Source organism: Lactuca sativa, chromosome 4 (genome assembly GCF_002870075.4).
Source record: "Lactuca sativa cultivar Salinas chromosome 4, Lsat_Salinas_v11, whole genome shotgun sequence".
NCBI lineage: Eukaryota > Viridiplantae > Streptophyta > Magnoliopsida > Asterales > Asteraceae > Lactuca > Lactuca sativa.
Window position 1 is genome coordinate 146,517,845 of NC_056626.2, and position 22,276 is coordinate 146,540,120.

General features: G+C 36.7%; 1 protein-coding gene and 1 pseudogene across 1 annotated transcript; one reads left to right on the forward strand and one right to left on the reverse strand.

The window, feature by feature from the left end:
- The first annotated feature begins 3,669 nt into the window (after positions 1 to 3,669).
- LOC111892328 (putative F-box/FBD/LRR-repeat protein At1g78760) lies at positions 3,670 to 5,804 on the forward strand. The gene is made up of 4 exons (XM_023888404.3): positions 3,670 to 3,821; positions 4,092 to 5,058; positions 5,192 to 5,326; positions 5,399 to 5,804. The coding sequence occupies exons 1-4, from the start codon at positions 3,745 to 3,747 to the stop codon at positions 5,705 to 5,707; spliced, it is 1,488 nt and encodes a 495-aa protein (XP_023744172.1). The 5' UTR covers positions 3,670 to 3,744; the 3' UTR covers positions 5,708 to 5,804.
- A 4,760-nt stretch (positions 5,805 to 10,564) lies between these two features.
- On the reverse strand, positions 10,565 to 14,027 carry LOC111892252 (casein kinase 1-like protein 3; annotated as a pseudogene).
- Between the last annotated feature and the right edge of the window lie 8,249 nt (positions 14,028 to 22,276).

The following is a 22,276-nucleotide window of genomic DNA, read 5'->3' on the forward strand; positions in this document are numbered from 1 at the left end:
ATATGTTCCTTTTAATCCTTGGATGATTAAAAGCGATATCTGGGCCCCTCGATGATTTTGTTTTGACCTATGTACCGGGCCTGGTCAGAAGCAAATTGATGTGTTCAGTTTAATTCTATGTCAAACAAATCGGGAATCAGGAAACAAACTACTGGACAATAAGTACGACATTGTTCCATGTATTTGTCCAGCTGATATCTAGAACAAAGGATTATATGATCACTTATCTTAAATGACGTGTCATCTTAGTTCCGCGAGACTTTGAAAGAGCTACGATTGTTGGCCGGTTCTTGAAGTCATACCTGTAACTATAGTTATTAGACTTATCCAAGTGGGAGACTGTTGGATAAGGTGTCTAAGTACATAACTATATTTAGTATGTACTTGACCTGCTTTGGCATGGTTCATTTGGGTTGCATGGCATCATAACAATTGGATAGAAAAAATGAGAAAAAAAAAGGACACTTATGGTTTGTTAATATATTATAAGTTCTAATATATTAATATAAAATCATATTATTTAATTAGTATTGATCAAGAATTAATTTTGTGATCAAAAGTAGACTTATTAAATATATGGGGATTTTTGTAAATCATTCATTCTTATATGGTGGGCTTATGGTCCATGATTCACTAGATTGGGCTAGGACCCATTGGGTGCGCCATGGAGGTTAAAACCCATGGATCATGGGGGAATTGAAAAGCCATGCACATTAGGGTTTACATGGTGTAACCCTACATGTGACACACTATATAAGCAACCTCATATGGAGCAAAATTGGCACTAAGACAAGAACAAGGAGACCTAGCCGATTTTGAGTGAAAGTGTTCTTCTCTCAAGTTATTCCAAGAGTTGTGGTGTTGTGTGAAACATTTGAGGCATCACATTTGGGGTGCTAGGATCACAAGGTCTTAAGGAATCCAAGCTACAAGAAAGGTATTTCATTATACTAGTTTTTATATTACAAGTATCCTATGTTATGCTAGTTAGGATGAGAACCTTGGAAAAATTAAATTTGCATGAATATTAGAGAAAACATAGATCCAAGGTTTCTAGGGTTGCATGTACACCATAGGAGTGTTAGAATGCTCAAAACCCATCCGTTTACAGCATCTTAAAAACTTTCAACAATACAAAGTGGGGAAAAAGCCACTTTGTGTTTTGATTTGGGGATAAAAAGCTATAATCTCTTAATTACTCTCCAAGTGATGCATAAAATGGTGTTAAATCCTTTTCACCACGTTCTTATTTTCCTTTGGTATACATTGGTTGTGTTTACAAGAACTTTGATTCATTCACAATTTATGGTCTTTTTTGTTGACTCATGCAGATATGCTCTTGATGCTTTGGGACTTATCCGTTATTGTTGCAGAAGAATGTTGATCTCATGGAGAAGCTTCTGAATTACAACAATTACAACAATAACTTCACTCCTTATTTGTACATTAAAAATTCTTTTCAACATTACAAATGAAGTGATTATTATTATATTCAAAGCTATAATCCACTAAATTTAGGAACAACCATTGTTTCTTTTTTGCTCTTACACTAACAAAGGTGGCCTTCTGTTGCAGCATTGGAGAAATCTGATACTAGCCGAGGCATTATGAAGTTCGTGAAGAATGTTTTAGATAATCCTAAATAGCTTCCCAAGTATATGCTAAATTGTATTGATTAAACAAAATGGATTGATATTTGGGTTGTTATCTACTGTGGGAATATTATTTTGGTTTAAAGGATTTGTAAACATGTTGTATATCGATTTAGAGAACATCGTGTTCTGGTTTATAGCTGCATTTGTTTTGATATGTGCCTTTGATAAATTTTAAATGGCTGACAAAGTGATACATTAGGGGCTATTGGTTCCTAAGGATTATTGGGAAGTAGGAATCAGTCAAATGAATTGGAATTTGTAGGATTTGGTATCTGAATGAATGCATGAATTGAATTTTGTTGTGTTTTGTTGACAATAAATGGAATAAATTTTTGACACATTCCAACACTTTATTATAGACTTTACTTCAAACATATGGAATTTTAGTATTATTTCAAGTTTATAATATGCAGGATCACAAAATAATATAGGATTAGAATGTTGATGAGTATGTTTGGTGGACTTGGAGACGGTGGCATGAGAGTCCCAAATATTAAATTTTTTTTCTCGAGGTCTAGAGATTTGATATGATCATCATATGTCTTTCACTTACAAACGAATTTGGTATTTTTTGCACATCTGCATCTTTATATAAGTTTACTTATTTACCCTTTTTGTCACCACATTTGAGTAATCAGGAAAAAAAGATAATTCATGAAATTAGATGACTTTGTAAACAAATTCATAAAAAATATTTACTATAGTTGAAAGAAAATTAATAGTCATTATAACATTTTACTATTTTAACTTTACATAAGGATGTCGTTTTTGGTAATCTAATTATTAGCTTCTTAAATAATCAAAATTTGTCCTTCAAATATTAACAAACAAGTTAAATACATGAAATAACACTCATTGTTTCTTCTTATTATGACATTCTATTTTTATAAAATATACCCAATTATAGCAATTTTGTTTAAATACAAAGCAAATTTTCCTTGCAGGTTGTCATATTTTCAATATTTTATTAGTTATTACGATTTCAAATTATGAATATTGTTTTTCTTACTCATTTGTGGTTTCCAAGAGTTTAAATCTAGTGTGTGTGTGTATATATATATATATATATATATATATATATATATATATATATATATATATATATATATATATATATATATATATATATATATATATATATATAGGGGACAGCTCACTTGAGATTAAAAAAAAATAGAGATCTTGATATTCAACCTCAACCACATATTTCTCATTTGCTGCTCTAACGCTCCAGCGTATCGGCAACAACAATGTATGCCTAATCATAAATGATTATATGGCAGAAGGGTATAATCATATATGATTATACATGTTTATATGTATATGCCTAATCATAAATGATTGTACATATATGTATGTTCACTGATTGAGTAATCATATATGATTATGATGATAGTTGGTGGTAGAAGAGGTGATGGTAACAGAAGTGACAGTGGTATAATTGACAGATGTGAAAGTGGTGGGGTCGGCCGGTGTCAGAGGTGGTACAATTTCATAGTTTTTTCTTATTTTCGCGTTTTCGCAATATTTGCATTTTCGCATGAACCATTCCCTATATATATATATATATATATATATATATATATATATATATATATATATATATATATATATATATATATATATATATATATATATATATATATATATATATATATATATATATATATATATATATATATCACTCATGAATTAGCGTTGTCCTAGTGATTTCAACTTGATAGAAAATTTAAATGTTTAACCTAATGTGACTGGTACTAGTAATTGAAAAGAGAAAACCTCCTTCAATATTAAAAAATAGATTAAACACTTATTTGTAGAATTACACGTAGATTCCTCTGCCATATGTTTTTCGTATAATCATTTCATCATCTAACAACTTGCCTATTTTATAATACTACTAAAAAATATTATTTTGCACATACATTTTTGCTATAACTTTGAGTTTCATGTTATGAAAGACGGATTAATAATTAATACCCATCAAATTCCATTTCCTGCCAGGCCCAGCCCATAACAATATTTTCAGCAGGCGGGAAATTACGCTTGATTGGCGGGAGCATGACGCCCGCAGTTACAACTTACGTCGATGACTCGTCGATTTGAAACGAAATCTTCTACCTCCATTAATTCTCAAACCACAAGTTTCTGCATCTTTTCTACAAGGTATTCCTCTCAAATATGGTTAATTTCAGATTTATTATTTGAATTTGATTTATCTGATCATCTTAGGGCTTATAACTTCATTTTTATTATTCCATTTTTCGTCTGCTTGATTAATGATTTCTTCGGTTTATATGTTTCTGGTTATGATTTGTTTGAACCTTTTTTTTTTTATCGTCCGAGCAATTTATTTCTGTTAGTGTTGAAGTGTTTAAAGATCGTAAGGTTAGAGCTTCTCATGACAGTCATAATGAAGCTTAGTTTATGTAACAGATTGATGAAGAAATCGAAGCGAACACACGCACCAAAACGTGAAGATGGGGCTGATATAATCAGTAAATTACCTGATCATATTCTCCTCTTGATTCTTTCACTTCTTCCAACCACCGAAGAAGTAATTCGAACCCGCATTTTATCTAAACGATGGAGGCATTTGTGGACTTCAATTCCCTCTCTAGACATAGATTACTCCCGACGACATAAATCCCCAAAAACATTCAAAAAGAACAAATTCAAAAAGTTTGTGTTTTGGGTTTTGGCAAACAGATCCTTCGATTTAGACAGCTTTCGTTTATGCTGTTCAAATTACTACAGTATGTCAACAATAGCGCAATGGATTAACATCGCCATTACCAGAAACGTGAAACAACTTGAGTTGAGGTTTTGCCCTAGAAAGGAGTCTGAGGATATCGAGTTGCCTCATTCTCTGATGACTTGTGGTTCATTGGAGATACTAAGGTTGTTTTTGTCCACACATCGTCTAAGTATGCCTGGTTTTATAGGGTTTCCAGCACTTAGGGTTCTTGAGTTGAACAATGTTGAGTTATTCCACAATGATTTCCTTCAAGATTTTCTCGTAAACTGCCCATTGCTTGAGGATTTGAGTTTGATAAACTGCTTGTTAGACAAACTTATCTTTCTTGTTATAAACTGTCCAAAGCTCAAGAGTTTGAGAGTTGATAATAGGAATAAGGGTGAGTATTTAAACAGGTTTGAATATGTGGGGTTGTGTGGTTTGGTTATGCTTTTCTGCCCAAAACTGGTGTTTTTGGAGTTTGGAGGTCATATAGCTGATAAATTTTTCTTTCAAAGTCTTGATTCCTTGAAGAAAGCTGTAATTCACTCTGAAGATACACTGCTGGATGAGTTTACTTTTGACCCAATAGGTGACACCATTCGTGAGCTGTATGCTGGAATTTCTCATGTGGAATCTTTATCGATTAGCCATCATTTTGTTCAGGTAGATGCCTATTCCTTTTTTGAATGAGAGGGTAAAATGGTCATTTTGTCTCATTAAATCACTTTACCTATAAAGAACTTAATGAGAGAAAGAAACCCGAAAAAGCCCTAATTGTCCTTGAATTATGATATAGGCGTTACATCTCCCTGTATCTCTACCTAATTTGAAGACTTTGGAGATAACAATTGATGCCCTCATCATGGATTCAATCATTGAATTTCTCAAATGTCTTCCAGATTTGGAATCTCTCCATTTAATCGTTGAACAGGTATTCTCATATCATTTCTTTAAATACATTTTTCAAGAATTCAAAACTTATGCTTTTGTTTGATGATGTTAGCGATTTTTTACATCAAGATTCGGGGACTTAGATCAAGAAGACAGAAGAAGAATCTTGACTTGTCATCTGAAAAAAATTGAGTTTCTTGAATTTGATGGAGAAAATACAAAACTAGAAGTAGCAGCTTTTTTATTGGCTCATGGAGATGCAATGGAGGAAATGGTGTTCAGTTGCAGTAATGAAGCTAAGTATCATGCTTTGTCTATGGAAACTTTGAAAAAAGTGTCAAATTTTCACAAGGCTTCTTCAAATGTCAAAGTGATTACTCTTTTAAGGACTGATGCTGCAAGATTTTCTGATAATATGTAATGTAAGTAAGTAGCTAACTAGATTTCTAGGTTTCATGTGGAGTTGGATTTTGATTTTTGCTTCATTTTCACTTATTATTAGAAAAATATTTGTTTTTTTTTTTTGTCCTTTTTAGAATGATGTCTGTGATGATTCTGACTTTCTGACTAGGGAATTTTGTTGGGAGATGTATTAAGATTTGGGTTAAATGCATATCATTATTTAGGTCGAATTTATAATATTCAATGTATCTTTGTCATGTAAAATTGAAACCTATATATATATATATATATATATATATATATATATATATATATATATATATATATATATATATATATATATATATATATATATATATATATATATATATATATATATATATATATATATATATATATATATATATATATATATATATATATGGAAAACAAAAAAACCCTAAAAATCATAAAAATGCATAAAAAAAATACTTAGAGATCACAATTTTTTTTTACATATAGTCCATATTGCTTGGTTCGACTAGCGACGATTAGATTTAGAAGCAATGAGACTCCACAAGTCAATAGGAAATAAGTTACCTACTTAATCATTGACACCCGATATATTTCCACCCATTGATTGACTTTATAAGCAAATATTTCCGGCTTTGACAAGGTCATCGACACCAAACAAGCATGGGAGCGGAGGCATGAGTGGGTAATTCAGTCCTGGCACCAAACAAGACTACATGGGATTAGAGTTGCTTTGTGACTAAGCAGTTGTAGCCTATATATAAGGTGCAAGGGATCACATCTTAATTGCTCAATTCCTCATAGAAAATTTGTTCTCCCTTCTTCCCCAAGGAGGATTGAAATTCTCAACCCTTCTAGGGTTTGTAGAATTTTCAATCTTGCTCGTTTCTCCTAGTTTTTTATTTATTTATTTATTATTATTATTTTAATTAGTTCTTTTGGTGATCTTGGGCGTGATACCATTGGAAGGATTCTGGTTTGGGTCTTTTCATCCCGACAATGTACATTCTTACATTCTTGTAGTAGTAATTGCAGTAATAGTATAAAACTTAGATTCTTTAGGTTGTATGAACACATAAGAATTTTATTATACTTCCGCTATTAGATTCATGTGTTTAAATTGCTTGAAAACATATCACTTTGGCTAAAGGAAAAGATTTTAGATTCCATGTTTTTATGTTTTATTCTAAAGAAAAAATGTCCTCCCTCATCATCATTATTTCGTTTAGGATTCATCAAATTAAAACATATTATCATCATCTCTATCAGACCCTATCCATCCATCCACCCACCCACCCAACCTACATATCCTACACCTACAAACCCATGCCCACCCCACCCTAACAAATTGGTATCGGTATATACCAAACACACAAATAATATGTAGTTGTAACTAATGGTGTGGGAGATTGTATACCACTCGAACTACATGTCTACCTTCTCGATATTGTAACATCCCAAAAATAAGACCTGAAAGTTTCATTTTTAAATTAATAAAATCAGTATTTCAGAAACATCATCATAAAAATCCAGGTAAAATAAATGTATTAATCATCACATCAGGGTAATTCAAGAAAATGCGGAACGAGGTGGTGTGTAACATCCCAAAAATCGAGGGTAAAAATTTCATTTTTAATATATATAGATTCAACATCCATTTACATTTATCCAGCATTAAGGTATTCCAAATTAAAACAATTACCAGAGTAATTCCCAAAATCTTAAGTTGCGGAAAAACATAGGTGTGTGCGCTGCGATCAAGCCAGACCCTTCCCTTTCGAACCGGAAGTACCTGAAACCATAAACCACAAACTGTAAGCACAAAGTTTAGTGAGCTCCCCAAAATACCACATACCATACATAACCATGAGCCAAACATTCCGAGATATCCAATCAATAAAAGTGCTATGTGCCAACCATAGTCTTGCCATTATGCCACGAGCCGCCTCGTGGTCTTCCTTGCCAGGCCGGGGGCCACAACCCTGGGTCTTACATACAAGTGCAAGGAGCCACCTCCGGGTCTTCCATGTAAACATCACAAAGACAACTAGCATACAATCTACACTACTTAACTAATTAACTGCCAGAGTTCAGACTCTGGTTTTGCATACAGTTTGTCGGGAACCGCCTCCTAGTCTTTCATACAAACTGCCAATTACCCCCGGGTTGTCCTATAATACATAAACCAAATGGCCCGGCATTGGTGCCTTCGACCCATAGAACAGTGAGGAGACTCACCTCAAATGCAGAAGGTCACTGAAAGAAATCTCTAGCTGCTGCCCTGACGATTCCTCTGGGCTATCAATACCAAGATAACACCCAATTAGCAATTGGGTTCCAAACTATGATCCATAAACCATACTTGGGGTAAAATGACCATTTTACCCTTAACCCAACTTGAACCAAAACTGAGGCCCCGGTGCAAAAACCATAAAGGCCCAAAACCAAAAGTTCCACAAATGCCCACTAATGGCCTAATTTTCCAAATTGGACCCAACCCATATGTGCCTTATCCTAAAGCCCAAAAATCCCCTTAGTCCAACAGTTGATCTCAAATGGCCCAAAAGGCCCAAAGCAACAAAGCCCAAATAGGTAGCCCAAAACCGAAATGACACAAGGCCCAAATTAGCAAGACCCACATCCAAAGTTAAGTCCAAGCCCAACAACGAAAAACCACACTCATCAGATGAACGCATGACGTTCGTGACCGGACAAATTGACGGGGACTCAAGACGGAACGCACTGCGTTCCCAGGGGCTACGCACGACGTTCAAGGCTAAGTTCCAAATTCTCATTCTAAGGACTTAATCCATTAAGTCCAACATCTAGAACCCCATAATAGTCCTATAATAGTGACTTAACCCATAAAGTCGAAGGCTTTAAGTCTTTGCATGGCTTAAACAAGCCCAACACCAAAGATGAATCCCAAAGGTCAAAATCACCCCAAAATGTCTTAAAAACTTCTTAATACCTTAAGACCTCAATCCAAACTTCTAGATCTGATTTCAAGGGACTTCTTAAGTCATAAAGTTTCCAAATTTATGACTTAACATAACTCAATGGGACCCAAACCAAAACCCTAAGTCCCAAACTTCATCAAATGACTACCAAATCATGCATGGAAGGTTTATACCCATCAAGATCCAAACTTTATGACTCCATAACCTCAACAAGTACCAAATATGAAGCTTAAAGGTTTTGGAGTAACTTATACTCATAAGAACCACCTCAAAGGGACCAAAACCATAACAAAATACCACTTAGATAGATCTCCATGAAAGAGTTGTCAAGGTTGAGACTTTATACCTCCAGAAGATAGATCTAGGTGCACAAAGCCTGGATCCAAAAGCTCAAAGTCAAGCAATGAATGTTCAAGAAGTTCATTCTTCTTCCTCAAGCACCAAAAACATACATAAATCACTTTGAAGCTCAAGAATCACTCAAATGGAGGCTAGGGTTTCGTTCTTAGGGTTAGGGAGGATGGAGGCTGAAGGAAATGAGGGTTGGAGGTGAGTTAAGGTCTTTAAATAGGGTCCAAGACCCTAATTTAGGGTTTTAATCTGGCCTGACGAACGCAACGCGTTCCTTTGGGGAACGCAGGGCGTTCCCAAATGCACTCGCGTCCAAATTCCTGTGTACGCCATGCGTATCCATTTTGGCCCAACACCCCTCTAACTTCAAATCATCATAACTTTTGCATCCCTTATCTATTTTCGACGTTCTTTATATCCACGAAAAGGTAACGAGAAGCCCTACACTTCTATAAACTTAATTTAGTCTAAAAACCAACCGAAATTAAATCCAAAGTTCATAAAATACCGAATTATCAAATTACGATTATACCCTATTACTAGAAAAACAGCCTTTTACGACGCTCATTGCGCGTCGTAAAAGGCTCAGACGACGTGCAAATGCGCGTCAAGGAAGGCCCTGTCATAAAGAGAGACGACGCGCATTTACGACGCTCATTTACGACGCGCAATTACGACGCACATTTATGACACGCAATGCGTATCAAGGAAGGCCCTGTCATAAAGGAAAACGACACGCATTCATGTGTCGTAACCTTACGACGCGCGTGTTAATGACACACAATGCGTATCAAGAAAGCCACTATCAAGAAAGGCCATGTCATAAATGTAGACGACACACATTTTTGCGTATCATAATTTTAAATGTTTAAAAAAAATATTATTTATAGATTTACTTATTTTCAAATTAAATTTGTATTTAATGTTTCATAATAGAAAATAAAATATCATATACAAAAAATAGAATCCATTGCATAAATTTAATGTCATACAAATAATCGTTCCATGGAAAGATAAAACAAATCAATAGAAGTTGTAACAAAAATTTACAAACGAATTAGATACAAAAAATACAATCCATTGTCCCTTTGCTTATTTAAGATCAACCTGCAAGTAGCTAACTAATATGTACAAATTCACCTTTGTTTCTAATCATTTTCTTAAATACTTTACAAACATAATTCATCCATAGTACGTGAACTATAGTTGCAGCCTTGTTTCTTCTTCTTCTGAACTCATCTCTTGGAACCATTGCTCTAAGCCTAATCTAAATAGATACAACAGCTACCTGTTTCTAGATGAAATCAGATATAAAATATGGAGCCAAACAAACCATACCGTTGGTGACACTATAAACAGACCCAACAGAAACGTGAACAAGACCTGCAACAGATGAAATCAAAACAATGTTTCCAGCTCCAGAAGCTTTTAAAAGAGGATGTGTAAGTTGACACATATGGTAACAAGACTCCAAATTGGTAGCCATGATCATGGAGTACTTGGTAGCCATGATCATGGAGTACGTAAACATTAAAATTCTCTTGCAACAGGGATCAGTATATGGTCCCATGCTGCAATATAATCTGCATCATCACATTTGATCTTGGAGGAAGGCCCTGAAAAAAAAATATTATTAAAGAAGAATGAGTTTGAGATTGACAACCATAACAATGGTCTGAATTTTTATGAAAAAAACATCAGTGAATATACCTCAAACATTTCTATTGCAGACACCCTAAGGTTACAAATGCAATAAATGCCCAACCTTCGATCCAAGATAGCTTCAAAGTTTGAAGAGGCGACTCAGTTGCGGTTAACCATATGTGGTTTATTCTTTTCTGACTGATGATGCTTTAAGATTGCCTAATCAAATACGTAATCAAAATCAAATCCTGAAATAAGTAGAACATCATATTAATCAAAAAATAATATCAAGAGTTAAACATCAGATACAATGTTATACAAATTTTACAGCATAAATGTGGTTAAATTTCTATAATATTGTATTATATGAATAAATGATATACCTTCTCGCGTAAGTAAGTCACGAAAAAGGCGCTTCAAGAATCCATAATTAGGTTTTTGATCAAATGTTAAAGATCTGCAATATTTGAAGTAAGTGGCAAACTCCACATGATGATTCTTGCATAAAACATGTTAAACAAATTGAAAATGATTTTCATACTCCACTAAAACGATTTAAATATGACTGTTATTTTAGCAGTAGCCAACTATCCCTATAAAAAAAGTTATATTTTGTATATTGTTTCACAAATACCTCAATAGGAGTCGATACTTTCTTTTCACATATTTTGTCATATTTTTGCTTCTTTGTTGCACCTTTTAGACCCTGCCATGGGAGACTGCAAAAAAAAAAAAAAAAAAAACAAGAAGCTCATTTTTTTAGATTTCACAACATACTCAATTAAAATATTTAAGCACATACCTTTCAAAAAGTACAAGAAAACATAGCCCAGAGACTCCAAGTTATCACGCCGACTTTGTTCTGAATTTATATATATATAAAAAAATTGTATAAGAGAAAATGCAAATAAAAATATCAAATTGTAAAAAGAATTATGCAGAAACAATTGCATACTAATTCCCAAATGGGTATTACAGCTAGCATAACGTGCAGTCCCTGTCAAGTTTTTGTTTGCTCTGTATACATATATATATGGTAAGAAAATAGATATAAGAACCAATAAAATATAAGAAAAAACACAACAATATACAAACAGAAGGATATGAACACAATAATAAAAGACAATTATACTTGTAAGGAATATGGCAACTTGTGGTGGGATCACAGTATCTTTTAGCAAGTCCAAAATCAATAACATAGATAGTCCAAAATTAAAATTCCCTTACATGACTATAAGGGCTTAAGAGTTAAGACTCTTGTTTTCCAGAGACAGCTACGACTAATAATAATGAAGAAATTGTACCTTAAAAAAATACACTTACAGTGTGAAATGAAACATTATCCTTTCTCATAAACTGATTTAGCTCTACATTTTCAGGATTTTTCCACCACTTCTCCCATTCAGGTGTGTATCTTTTAGTTATTGACACGTATCCAATAGGTGCATCAAACTATACATTGAAAACCTGAAAACATGTGCTGTGAGAAGCAAGAACCAAAACAAAACAAAAAAAACTCATGAAAGATTGGTTGGATATTGCCATTTAAAACTGCTACAAATGAACTCATTAACCAGATATATGAAATGAGTACAATACACAAATAGATCCTCAAGACTAGGCCTAAGAAGGTCAAGAACAAGCACATTGTCCTGAACATCAACCCCAGACCAATGGATGCCATCAATTCCAACTGCAGGACATGAAAGTAAGAATTAGAATTAGTGAACATATTGTATATAAGTATTTGTGCTTAAGCAAAGCAAATGTTACATTAACTAACCTATTCCCTGGAGATAATTGTATAGTTTGGCTTCATAAAGCAATTGTAAAAAAATGGAATCTTTTTATTATAAAAAAGGCTGAATTATAATTTATACCCTAACACACAAGTCTCTGTCCTGCAGCAACCTGATGAGAGCACAATAGACTGGTCGTTTGGTGTCATCTTTAATCTGCAAAAACAAATTACAAAAAAGAAAATAATAAAACAAATAATGTGACAAAGAATTACCAAACAAAACTGAACTTTGTATTTATTGTGGACACTAAAACGAGTTTGTACTTAGTTATGTATATATAAACATAGTCATTTGCATGAAAAAAGTATGTAAGCTTTCGTTAGTTTTAAGCTTTGTGTAAGGAATAATTTAAATCAACAAAATAGGAAATGTATTATTTAAAAAAAAAAAAATTCAAGAACGCAATAAGATCATCTCAGAAACCCATTGACCAAGAATAAGTGGAACTTTCCTATGTATAATCCGCATGTTGGGATGATCATTTGTGAGTCCCAATGATAAAGTATTGTCAACCCTGAAGAAATTTCACACAAACAAAAGTATAACTCATCTTTAAAAAAAAATCTAGATAAAAAAATCAAAACACTTAATGGGAAAAAAAAGAAACAAGGTCTTAGTATCATATAGATAACAAATATATCAAGTCTAGAAGGGTAAAAAAGTCACACCAATCCTTAAAGCTGCACCATAAGCAACATCTTTTAAAAAAGTCTGGAAGGGTAAAAAAGTCATATCAGTTACTGAAGGAAGACAACCACTCATTGCCTCTTGACGAATTGAAACAGCAACAGGTCCTAACAGCTGGAAGCACAAAAAGAAATAAAAAAACTAAATGTTAATTAAATTTAAACCTACTTGGCTATGATTGTGAAATAAAACAAAGAACTGCTTGTTGCTCATGGTGGAAAGACTCAGGGTTTTGATGTCACTCGTCCAAATCATTTGATAAAGGCTTACAACTTTTGTAAAAGGGTCAGATTAGAAAATGAAGGTGGTATCGAACCTTCAAAAGAATTCCCCTCAAACCTCCTATAGGAACATCAAACATAAATTATATTTAAAAAGTTCATAGTGAAAAGCATGTAAATAATCTAAATGCTTGCTTACAAGGGTACAAATGACCTAATTTTTTTATAAGAACTCTAGAACTGATACGTACAGTATAATAAACAAAGCACCGTTGAAGGCCCTTCATCATCTTCCATTGCCCTTACTTCCTCCAGTGACAATTTCAAACATAGCCCAAAGATTCTTGAAAAAAACAGAAGAATTAAAACCCTAAATCATACAATCGAAGTTTAGGGTTTACAAAGTTCATCGGCTGTAAATCACCCAAAAAAACTATAAAATAACATGCAATTTAAGAAGCAATTAGCGTCAATTTTGAGTTGGGGAAACAAACCTTAGTTCTTTTTTCTTTGCCATGGAAAAGCACACGAACGGGAGGATTTGTATGATGTTTTCCTTCGAGATTTTTGCCTTCATGGATTATAACAAGTAAGCCGGCACCCTCCGGAGTACCCACCGGAGCTTTCTGCATCGCACTAACTTCTTTAACGTCAGTCACCATCTGGTCTTCTCCGAAGGGTTTGTACATGACTTCAACCACGATTTGACCTCGTGATTTATCGTGTGCGAATCATTGGGATCCGTATTCTTGAGTAGATTGAGAGTCAGGGTTTTTGGTTCTTCGAGAGTTAGATCTTTCAAAGGTACACGATTCATCCGCATTTTATCATGCTTCCCTACCGATTCCTAATCGAAAACCATGATTGTGCTTTACAGTCGTCTTCTTCGATGGAAACTTATCCTCTGCGAGTTTGGAACGGCAGAACTCTGTGGCAAAACCGATAGTATCGTAATTAGGGCAAGAGGAAATAAAACTGGAGGATAAAAATGAAGGCGGGTCTTCAAAATTTTGGGGATTTCATTTTCCCCCTGTATCTACTAAATGCGCCTTTCATTAAAATTATAAAGCAACACTTATAGAGGACGCGCAGTTAAGATATAGTGCCCTCCGTGTTTTTTATTTTTTTTTCTTCGGACACTAATTTAAGGGCACCCAATAATGCGTGACCTAAATCCTTAAATTTTTTGAAGAGATGACACTTTTTTAATGTCACTCTCTTTTGCGTAACAAAAATAAATGAGTGTCATGGTTTGCGCGTCGTAAAAGGGTCTTTTTCTTGTAGTGAGCCCTTGACCTCCGAAGACACAATCGAACACTTGGGTCACTTAAACCATAACACCCACACCCGAGAAGGGCCAAATTCTTCCTTCCGCAAGGCCCTAAGCCTCATGACCACTGAAGATTGGGACGCAACCCCGAATAAAGAAGCAAATCCGAAACCGAGTGTTACAACTCTCCCCCACTTAAATTAGATTTCGTCCTCGAAATCGCTCCTTACCAACACTCGTATCAAAACGAACAACTTGAGGAATGCAACCGAAAATTATGCGCATAAAACGACTTTCCTAAGACAACCGAACCCAAACCGAAACTTCCATGCCGAAGGAAAACAAACCCTGAGACTCTAAAGGAAACCACTTCTACCATTTTCGAAACCTGGAATCTACATTGGTTTGACTCCCTGATAGACCACCCATGCTTAAACAACTCCATGCCAAACTCTCAACGAATAAAAAACCAAACAAAACATTTCCAACCCTGATCATCTCGATGCTACCAACATAATAAATTCACTGACTATAACCAGATGCGGAACGCCCGTACTTAACAGATGGCTCAGATAATCCTTCGAGTAGAAGATCCATCCCTATCACGGTTAGACTCAAATGAGAGTTGTGCAACATGGTCAAATCAATTACTTGAGATTATTTAATCCTATGGCAAGAGGCTTAGCATCTCCCGATCAACAAGCTACCCCACACACAAGGATCCCAAATCATGACTACTACTCGAAACATCACACCGCCTTCTAGCTGCTTTCCATAGCAGCCAAGATCTCCCTGGTTCCAACTTGTCTGCTAACTATCCGGAATACTGGACTCCCGCCTGGTTGCTGAGCCAAAAGACACTCACACAGTTGCCCCACGCGACTTCTGAAAGAAAACCTTGACTGATAATAATTACCCAAACCATCACGACAGTAACCCGATGCTAAACTAAATGCTACAGGACCAACTATAGCCTTATCTCATACCCAGTCTCCTGCGAACTACCAATTCCTGATTCCACACATGTTGTGGCCCTCCCACAGCCTTGCGAACAGACCCACCTTGGCCTAAACCATCTGAAGAAATCCGTGAGCAAATCATAGATTTGCCACAATCTTACCGATGCATAGGGATCGGTGAATGCTACGGGTCCCCCCGCAGTCTTACAACACTTCCCACACTAACTAACCGCTGGTGAATGCTACGGGTCACTCCACAGTCTTACAACACTTCTATTCTAACTGCTAGCTAGTGAATGCTACGGGCCACCCCGCAATCTTACATCACTTCCACCTTGCCACAACTGTCGCCCAAAGCCTTACCTATAATCTATCAATTCAAACACATCCAAAGTCGAGCACGCACTCGACCCAACAGTCGAGCTAAACTCGAGTCATGACTAGAACCCCAACCTGGGTCCCCCAAAGCCTGCCATCAAACACCAAGAAGACGCGAACGTAATGTTGGGACGTTTCCCGAACTCCCAACTCACACAATCCTCAATCCAGATAGCCACTTGGGCCGACTTCCCCCGATGGGGATGCGAAAATCATCCTAGTTTCACACCTGCTTCTATCCTGAACACCTGAACGGTTCCCCCCACTTTGATTCGACTAAGTCCTCACAAAACACGAGAATTAAAGGATTCCTAATCCTTCTTACCCTCCAATGATCGATCTGCCGACAACCGGTTCTTACCAATGCTAGTATTCCATCACTATCCATCTGAAAGACCACACAACCCCTGAAGACCAGCTGAACACTTCCTGAATCCCAACAACACTGATAACCCCAGATGCTTAAAATGATATCACACTCAAATCTTGAAGTCCTAAGGAAAAATGCTCCAACCTAAATCTCAACAACAGAACTCTTCCTTCGGCACCCTAAAGATCCAATCCTTGCACCGATGCTAAAACCACTAAATCCTGGCGATACTGGATAACTAACCCGATGAATCCTGACCATAAACCTTCCACACAATGCCCCGAACCAATCTCAACTACAAACCAAGATAACACGGAACACTCCAAACCCGCTATAAGAGAAAAAAACCCTTCGCTAAACCACTAATGATTCATGGCATGCAAATTACATATAACATTTCTTGAAGATATAACCCGAACATAAGTAGAGAAATAAACCAAAGATACACTTACCCAAAACCGACGCAAGATTCCAAACAACAACATTTAGATAAAACCGAAAAGAAAGCAAAAGATACATACCCACAACATCACCTGCTGGAGTCCTGACCTCCCCTGTCTGACACTGCAAAGCCCGACTCCTCTCCATTGGGGCTCCTTCCCTACCTTCTTGTCCATCGGTAATCCTCAAAGTAGTCGGAGCAGGCACACCCACTGCTCCTCCCCTCAACATCAAACAGCCAGCCTTCTTGTGGCCCACCTGATCATAGTGAAAACATAACAGACTTGCCCCCCGAGGACGATCCCTGTTGACATGACCAATCCTGCCACACTTGTAGCAGCCTAAACCCATGGAACGACAAACTTCATCGTGCAGTTTCCCGCACGTGATGCACTGACCTCGGCCCTGCTGGCCTCTGAAACGTTGATCATAAGTCTTGGTTCTCTTCCCGAGACCCTCCACTACATGCACCTGATCTGATCCCCTCTTCCCGAGGTGCTCCAAATCGATCTCCCGCTCTCGGGCTCTAGAAACCATATCATTCAGGGTCTCGCACCTTGAAATACTCACAAACTCCCTGATGTCATCCCGCAGCATATCATGATACCTCACTTTCTTCATGTCCTCATTTGTTGCATATTACGGCACCAATAAAGCCCTCTCCCGGACCTTGGCAATGATCTCTGCCACAACCTTAGTAGTTTGGCGGAGATCCAAAAACTCTCGCGCCAACTGCTGCACCTCAATTGACGGTCAGCTCGGAACCTGGTCGAGAAGTCATCCCATAACATAGCATCGACAGTATCATCACCCAACTCACTACTAACCTCTTCCCACCAATCTCGTGTCCTGTCCTTCAATAAGCAGGAAGCATATCTGACCTTCGCCTCCTCGGGGCAGAAACTCGTCCGGAACGCGTTAGCCATATCCGCTAACCACCTCCTACTGAAAATAAGGTCTCTCTTCCCATTGAACGCAGGAGCTCCACAAGCACGAAACTCTCGAAAAGAAAGAGTGCGAGCTCCAACAATAGCCATAATCTCAGGACGAAATGTGCCCAAGTGCTCATCCAAGATCTCCGAAATATTACGAGAAATCTACGATGAGATGAACTCCCGAAACTGCTCGTTAATCGGCTCAGTACCTGCACCTGAGCCGGAACCCGAACCAGAACTTGAACCACCTCCCCGAGTGCTCATCTCCAAACTGAAATACAACATGCCAACGATCAAAACATGCCAAAGAATCCTCCTCCCATAAGCTTCTTAGATTCTCCAAGACTCTCACCGATTCGAGTCTTCGAGAATCTAATAAAGTTTATAGAAGTTTAGGGCTTCTCGTTACCTTTTCGTGGATATAAAGAACGTCAAAAACGGAGTTATAACGAAGAAGTTATGACCATTTGAAGTTAGGAGGGTTTTGGGTCGAACCGGGTAAGCGGGGCGTACTAGATGGGAATGCATGACGTTCAAGGGAAAAGTGACACGGGCCAAGATGGGAACACAGAGCGTTCCCCAAGGGAACGCAGGGCGTTCGCTGAGCTGTATCATAGACTCGTTTTTAGGGTTTGGTCCCTTTATAAGCATCTTTATGGACCCAAACCTCTTCCATTCTTCAGCCTCCATCCCATCTAACCCTACGAACAAAACCTAATCCTCCATTTGAGTGATTCTTGAGCTTTTTGGTGATTTAGAAGGTTTTTAGTGCTTATTATGGAAGAAGGAGTTTCTTGAGGAAGCATTGCTTGGCTTGGAGCTTGTGGATCCAAGCCCTAATCATATTGATCTAGCTCCAGAAAGTATAAAGTTTGAATCTTGGTGGCTTTCTCATGTAGATCTAGTTGGGTTATGGCTTGTTATTTTTGGCCCTTGAAGAAGAATGAACTTGGTGATCAAGCTATTGTGGGAGTAAAGCTTCTAGATCCAGAACCTCCATCAACTTTGCAAGCTACTAGAGGTATAAAGTTTCTATCTTGATGAATCATGTGTTTGATCTAGCTGATTTTGAGTTTATGTGCTTTTTGTCCCAAAGTTGTGGTCTTTATGAGTATGGGCTACTCTAGATCATATGAGTTGTCCTTTCTGAGGTTTTTGATTATTCTAAGTCATAAAAGTGTGATCTTGGTCCATTCCTCCCAACCATGCAAAGGATTGTGAAGTTTGGGTTTTTGTGTTAAAAGTTAGGGTTTGAGTTTGAGCATATTTAGCCATGTCAAGGCATAAAGTTGGGAACTTTAGGGTGTAAAATGTCTTCTTGGACCAGATCTGAGTGTTGGGTGAAAAGACTTAAGGAGTTGAGAACTAAATGTGAGTTATTGGCCTCTTTATGGAGTTAGAGTGATTGAAATTGTGTGTGGGCCCCTTTGAGCCATGCTAAGCCTTAAAGCCTTCAACTTTATGGATTAATTCATTATTATGGGATTATTCTGAGGTGTTGGACGCTGGACTTAATGGAATAACTCATTAGACCAAGAATTGGAATTTCGCCGGGAACATCGTGTGAAATCCCTGGGAACGCAACGCGTTCCGGCCTGTGACATCCCCATTTTCATGGATAGAAAAGACCGATTTTGTTTATGCTTTATAAAAATCAGAGTACCTCTTTTAATAAAAATGTTGCGGAACTTGTTCCCAGTAAAACATGATAAATACGTTATCAAAGCACCTCCGAAGAAAAGTATTTTTATTCATTTCAAAACATTTGGGATGTCATCGTCAATACAAAAACATAAGCATAAACAGAACTTACATTCATTATCACTAGTGATTTATATCTCCTTAATCTCTCAGTGTAATATGACTTCATATCAACACCTGTGATATAAATAAACTGAGTGGGTCAGGTTGGGAAACCTGGTGAGTACATAGGGATTTCAATCCCACAATGTTATACCATATATATATATATATATATATATATATATATATATATAGTTTAAAACTCACAAAGTATACAATTTCACCAAATATATAAACAACTCTTATTCCACCCCGTCGATCCTCACAACGAGACTATCCATACTCTTGGACCTAAGATTAACCGTTTTACCTAATCCATACTCCCAGATCAGAAATGAACAACTTTACCTATTCCATACTCTCGGACTAGGGACGAATGACTAATCCATACTCTCGGATTAATGATCAATGATTATTCCTAATCCATACTCTCGGACTAGGGACAATGACTATTTCTAATCCATGCTCCCGGATCAATGACATATACTAAGGTTTTATTCTCTAAGTATAATTCACTCGTACTCGTAAGAAAACACTACCTAATATTCCTCATAATTAATTTAGGTTTACTCTTTATCCTAAATCAGCATATATAATCAGGTACGTTCTTTAACAAGTATCCCAGGCAACATCAAATAATGCGCACATAAACATATATTTAATACTTCAATCGATACTTGTATTAAAATCATGTTCATGAAAGGGACTATGCACTCACTTGAAAAGGTGGTGATTCCGAACTCAGACAGCGCTTCGCTTCTTAAAAATAATTTCCTTCGACGAAACCTAGTATTATTACCACTAGAGTTTAGTCCATTATTTGTCAAGACTAATTAATAGTCTAGCTATTATTACTATTATATAAGTATTAAACAATACTTATATAACCCATAATAATATCCCAAGTACTTATTATAAGTTCCTAATAACATTATTATAATTAAATAAACGATATTTTAAAAATAGCGTAGACGTAGCTCACTTACAACGGGTTTTATAGAAAACCGGGCTTTGCTTGGATCAGCGTTCCTGAGCCAAAAAGCTCTTCCTCTCGGAGCTGTCAAGCACTCCGGGGCTTCCGCCTCGTGCTAGGGAGGTTCCCTAGGCTTTCCGGGGGGTTTCGGGGCTAGAGAGAGGTTCTAGAGAGAGAGAGAAAAAAAAGAAGAAAGAATGGGAAAGGTGTAAAGAAAATGAGGGTGAGAGAGGTTCTATTTATAGGGTGAAAATGGCTGAACTTGGTGCCACATGTCACCATTTAGTGGCAAGACTTAGGGAGAAAGCAATGGCCAAGATTGTGCCACATCACCCATTTTCGCACAACACACTTCCAGCTTCTAAAATCCGTAACTTTCACATACGACCTCCGTTTTTGATGTTATTTATATCCACGCGTAGGTAAAAATAAGATCTACAACTTTCATTTTGACTCCATCGACTAATTCTCGACCGATCTTAAATTTAATAGTACGAGGAGATTATACTGTTAAATGTCCGCGTAAAATTCATAACTTCTACATACGGACTCTGTTTTTGTCTATCTTTTTACCGTTGAGTTCCTATTAATGAGATCTTCAATTCTCATTTAGGTTGTGTAGGCCAAAAACCGCTCGGACTAAAATTCGAGTTTTCTGGTCGTGCACTGCTATGCCAAATCTTAGAAAATTCATAACTTCCTCATACGAAGTTAGATTTGGGCGTTATTTTTTTTGTATGTTCTCGGTTTAACATATATTACAGATTTTATTTGGATCGATAAGGCTAAAAAGTCCTTTATCAAAAATTCACTATTTACGTCTCCCGGTGTCGTGCCGGTTTTGCTGTAAAACTTTGACGGGTGATAACTTCTTCATTATAACTCGGATTTCGGCATTCTTTATATGTACGAAACCCTTGGGACATATTATAAAACTTGGTTAATATTATTTATTCTAAATAATCTTTTGTCGAAAAATCGTTTTCGACCCCTATTATCTCTAAATTGACTAACCCGGATCTACAGGCGTTACACGGCCTCAGTCCCCGTCAAGCGATCCAGCGACGAATGGCATGCATTCGTCTGGTCTGTGGAGTGGTGGGCTTTGGACTTGGACTTGTTCTTGAGGATGGACCTGCCTTGTTGGGTTTCCATGTTGGGCTTAAGGAGTTATTGAGTTGGGCCTTAGTAGGCCTATTTTGTGTTTGGGCCTTAGAGGGCCTGTTTAGATTGGGCCTTGAGCTTTGGGTATAACCGTGAATGTTATCTGATAATGATCTTGTTTGACCCAATGTGAGGAGCTAATGTACAGCGGACACAAGTGTAGGATTTGCTACCCATCGACTAAGATGAGTCTTCTCACTATACTTACTTGAGTGGTAATGCATGAGTGACCGGAGGGTCTTATTTGTGTTATTAACCGGAGGGTCTTATTTATGTTGTTGACCGAAGGGTCTTATCTGCTTTATGTGTTATTATACATTCTGTCTTTGTGACTTATGTTGTTATATTATTCTGTATGTATGTATGTATATATATATATATATATATATATATATATATATATATATATATATATATATATATATATGTTGAGCTATGACCGGAGGGTCCATACCGAGTCGTGAGACCGGAAGGGTCTTCACTGAGACACATGACCGGAGGGTCCATGCCGAGATATAGTCATGAGAGGCTTATTAGTTGTGTATGTGGTATCTTGGAGAACTCACTAAGCTTCGTGCTTACCGTGTTGAGTTAAATGTGTTTCAGGTACTTTTGTAG

Coding starts and splice junctions, on each gene's coding strand:
- LOC111892328 (XM_023888404.3), top strand. CDS start 3,745: ATGACTCGTCGATTTGAAACGAAATCTTCTACCTCCATTAATTCTCAA. Junction 3,822..4,091: donor TTCTGCATCTTTTCTACAAG/GTATTCCTCTCA, acceptor TTTATGTAACAG/ATTGATGAAGAAATCGAAGC. Junction 5,327..5,398: donor TCCATTTAATCGTTGAACAG/GTATTCTCATAT, acceptor TGATGATGTTAG/CGATTTTTTACATCAAGATT.